At 40.4% G+C, this 4,171-nt stretch overlaps 1 protein-coding gene across 1 annotated transcript in view; it reads left to right on the top strand.

Moving 5' to 3' along the window:
* Nucleotides 1-4,171, top strand: part of KATNA1 (katanin p60 (ATPase containing) subunit A 1) — a 14,948-nt gene extending 10,777 nt beyond the window's left edge. Inside the window, exon 12 of the mRNA XM_009999972.1 lies at nt 3,838-4,171. Coding sequence (XP_009998274.1) covers nt 3,838-4,036 — 199 coding nt within the window. The 3' untranslated portion in view covers nt 4,037-4,171. The remainder of the gene's footprint in view (nt 1-3,837) is intronic.

The raw sequence follows: 4,171 nt of genomic DNA on the forward strand, positions 1-4,171 counted from the left end.
CCAGAACAACTAAATAAAAATGCAGAATGTTCTTCTGTTGTGGCACAGAAAAGCTGTACCAAACTGTGGCAGTACAAGAGCTGTGTACTCAGCATGTTGGTTTTAGTGATGAGGCTGACTTAAGTTTTCTTCTTCCTCTGTCTCCCCTTCTCAGTACGGTTTATGTACTGTAATTTGTAGGCCTATTCTATAACTTGCATTCCTGAAATAACTTACTAAAAATACCTTCTAAGCCTTTCCCCAGTCTCCCAAAATTGGAGAAGGGGAGGAAAAGACTACTTTTCTGAGGACTGGTATCAGTCATGTCATTTACACCTGAAGATTTGCACTGACACAGCTGCAGTGGTGACCAACTGGGGAATCAGCAGGATGGGTCAAAGAACCAAAGCCTCCTAAGATGCTGTTGTCATCTAAGCTGTGTAACTGAGCTTTCAGGCTTTGGAGGTAGCCCTGGAGTGTGGCAGTGCAAGGCTTGAGCTGCAAGCTGCACCAGCACAGCTGCTGTGCGGCTTTACCTTGAATGGGATCAGGGAACTGTTCTGGATTAAAAACACCTCCTCGTTACTTTGCTGAAACGCAGATGCATTTCTTGCCTTAATTCCTAATACAGCTCTGCAAACACTGCTCAGCAGAACTGAGAGGACAGTGTGCTGTGCTGCAGGGATGAATGCGAGTGGCCTGTACGCAAAACTGCCACCAAAGGCTCTGTCAGCAGGGTCCCCTTAAGGCTGAACTAAGAGTTTGGAGGCTCAGTACTATTTCCTGAACAAACCTTACACAGTGTCTGGGAAAAGACTGGTATGTTAGTTACTCTACATCAGTGTTGTGCAGATTTGTTTCATTTGTAGGTTTGTGAGATGAAATTTGTGGTGTTCTTTTGCGCAGTCTTGGTGTTTGTGCTTTCAAAGGAGTTTGTGTTAATAGGCTCATGTAACATGAGAGTTTTTGACCTGCTGCTTTGTGTTTTAGCTGCAGTTTCATCTGGTCTGTTCAGTGTTTGTTATTTGTAATTAATTTTATAGTGGATACAAATACACTTGTTTAAAAGTCAGGCTACTTTTAATGTTTTTGAGTTACTTTCATATATATACATACACACTTGCTCATAGAATGGTTTGGGTTGAAGGGACCTTAAAGGTCATCTAGTTTCAGCCTCTCTACATGGGCAAGGGTACCTCCCGTGGCAGCCTTGAACACTTCCAGGGGTGAGGCCTCCACCACCTTCCTGGGCAGCCTGTTCCAGTGTCTTGCCACCCTCACACTAAAAAATTTCTTCCTAATGTCTAACCTAAATCTTCCCTCTTCCAGTTTAAAGCCATTACCCCTTGTCCTGTTGCTACAAGCCCTTGTAAAAAGTCCCTCCCCAGCTTTCCTGTAGGCCTCTCAGGTACTGAAAGGCTGCTGTGATGTGTCTCTGGAGCCTTCTTTTCTCCGGGCAAGGAGAAGAGAGTCCATTTATAATCTTTTTAATCAAAGTCCATTTGTACAAGTACTATTAAAAAATCAAAAGCAAGCAAACAAACCCACAAAGAAACACCCTAGTCTTTCATTTGTGGCATTCCCCTTAGAGATGACTAATGTGTCAGTAACTAGAATTTGAAACTGCAGTTTGGATGCATGTGATTTGAAATTAGTAAGAAAGCAGTCATTCTAGCCTTTGTGTTTGCATTTTGTTAATGTTATCAGGAAAAGCAGATCTTAAACACTAGTTTCATTTACATTGAGACAAAAAGATACATGGCTGATTTAAAAATGCTTTTTTTGTGGTTCAGATAGACAGTATATAGGCATAGTAAAGTTCAAATTTGTAGACTATTACAGTCCTTGCTAGTGACACAAGCAAGACTTAGCAAATCAGACTTCCTGGCTCACTTTTTTTTTTTTCCTTATTATTCTCTTACCTTAAAGAATTTGAGGTGAAATCCAAAGCTAGCTGAGCTAGAGTGAAAACCAATCAGGGGTAACAGTACAGGGCCTAACAGTCAGCATGTAGCCATGGAAAATGAAGGTGAAACTTTAAAGTGACATTCAGGAAATGTGAAATGCATCTAAAATGCCTATTAGATGTGAGCATGAACTGACTTTGAATCATCGTTTTGATCAGACTGAAGAGAAACTCCTGCTTGTTCCAGTGGGTGGCTGCTTATTTTCTGAACATAGTTTTGGTGCTTCATCAGGCACTAAGGGTGCATTTGAGAAAGCACTGAGAGATTGTTGGAATGACTGTCAGCAAAATTTCTTTACAGAAGAAAGTGGAGGCACCTGCACTTTAATTTTTTGGGTGTGTTGGGGTATGATGGGTGTTTTTTTATTGGTTTGGTGGGGGTTTTTTATAAACTGCTTTCTGGGGGCAAATTAGATGCATGAGATGTTTCCCTGAATCCTTGCTGCCCTCTGTGGAATGCTGGCTTTTAGTTCACAAATGATGATACAACATCAAAGCATGGTGGTATTTTACTAAAATGGAGTTTAACAAGGCAAGTTGTTATTGTCATGAAATTCTAGTTATTGGATTATGCTTTCTAATTGCTAACAGTTATTAGTAAATCCATGAAGTCTGTCAGTTATGTTCCCCTTTGGGGGGAGGGGGGTGGAACTGAAACAGAATATGCTGAAACTATCTTTCTGAATCCTCCTACAAAACAATGTAAAAGTTTTTCTCTTTGTATTCTCATCTACTAAGATGACAGGATACTGCTGTGGCATCTCCAGGATTACCCTTCTATCTTTTTTACCACTAGGCAAAATAAGTAGCATTTTCTTATAATGATATCACAGAATTTTAGGGGTTGGAAGGGTCCTCCATCTAGTTTAGCCCCCCTGCCACAGCAGGATCACCTAGAGCACATCACACAGGAATGTGTCCAGGCAGGTTTTGAATGTCTCCAGAGAAGGAGACTCCACAACCTCTCTGGGCAGCCTGTGCCAGGGCTCTGTCACTCTCACAGTAAAGAAGTTCTTCCTGATATTTACATGGAACCTCCTCTGTTCCAGTTTGCACCCACTGCTCCTTGTCCTATCACTGGACATCACTGAAAAAAAGCCTGGCTCCGTCCTCCTGGCACTCCCCCTTAACATATTTGTAAACATTGATGAGGTCACCCTTCAGTCTCCTCTTCTCCAAGCTAAAGAGGCCCAGCTCACTCAGCCTTTTCTCATAATAAGGTATATAAACATGAATTAAAATAAATTTTTTCAGTTTTATCCATTTATCATCTCACCAGCTCATCACCTTCTGCCACTGATACTGGTGTTGGATATGCAAATGCAGTCAAAATTAATGCAGCAAGAAAATGAAATATTTGTAAAATACACTTAATGTGTATTAAGGCCAGGAGTTTGAGAAGCCACTGGCTCAACAGTTTCTGCAGTTTTAACAATTAGCTATGAATGTGTAGGTTGGAGATAGATACTGTAGCCTGTTCTGTCTCTAAAGTGGGATTCTTGTTTAGACCAGGAAACACTTAAAAATTTTTCAGCAACTTCTTTACACAGGAGTGAAATCATTACTTTGTCTTGTTCCTGTTTTAAAACACTATAAAAAGCAGCTACATCATAGGTATGCAGTGGGATTAGATAAAGCAATTACTTCTTTTGCCTAGCCTGTGAATAGTAGCTATTCAGAGATCCAGTGAGAATAAAACCATGTTAGAAAAATGCAGATAGCATGGTGGTGTAGGTTGTACAAGCACATGGAGATCTTCCAGTAAAAGTGTACAGTTCTCTATTGTATCTCTTGGAATGCAACAGCTTAACTATAACACTATGTTGAGTCCTTAAAAAAACTGACTCTGCCAGCCTCTATTGAGTAACTTATTTTTTTTGCTTCCTTAATAGAGACGCGTCGTTGATGGCCATGAGGAGACGCATTGAAGGCTTGACACCAGAGGAAATAAGAAATCTTTCCCGAGATGAAATGCACATGCCAACAACTATGGAAGACTTTGAAATAGCTTTGAAGAAGGTTTCTAAATCTGTATCTGCTGCGGACATTGAGAAATATGAGAAATGGATAGCTGAATTTGGATCATGCTGAGTTGTCTTATCTTGAAGAAGCCGCCTTACGTCTTAAAAGAGCTCTAGAAGTAATGAGTAGTGTGTCAGTGCACTGCGTGCTCTTTTTAACTTGTAATTTAAGAGCAACAGATGTCTAAATAAATTTTTTTGAAAT

This window comes from Chaetura pelagica, unplaced genomic scaffold (assembly GCF_000747805.2).
Source record: "Chaetura pelagica isolate M959 unplaced genomic scaffold, ChaPel_1.0 scaffold135, whole genome shotgun sequence".
Taxonomy (NCBI): domain Eukaryota; kingdom Metazoa; phylum Chordata; class Aves; order Apodiformes; family Apodidae; genus Chaetura; species Chaetura pelagica.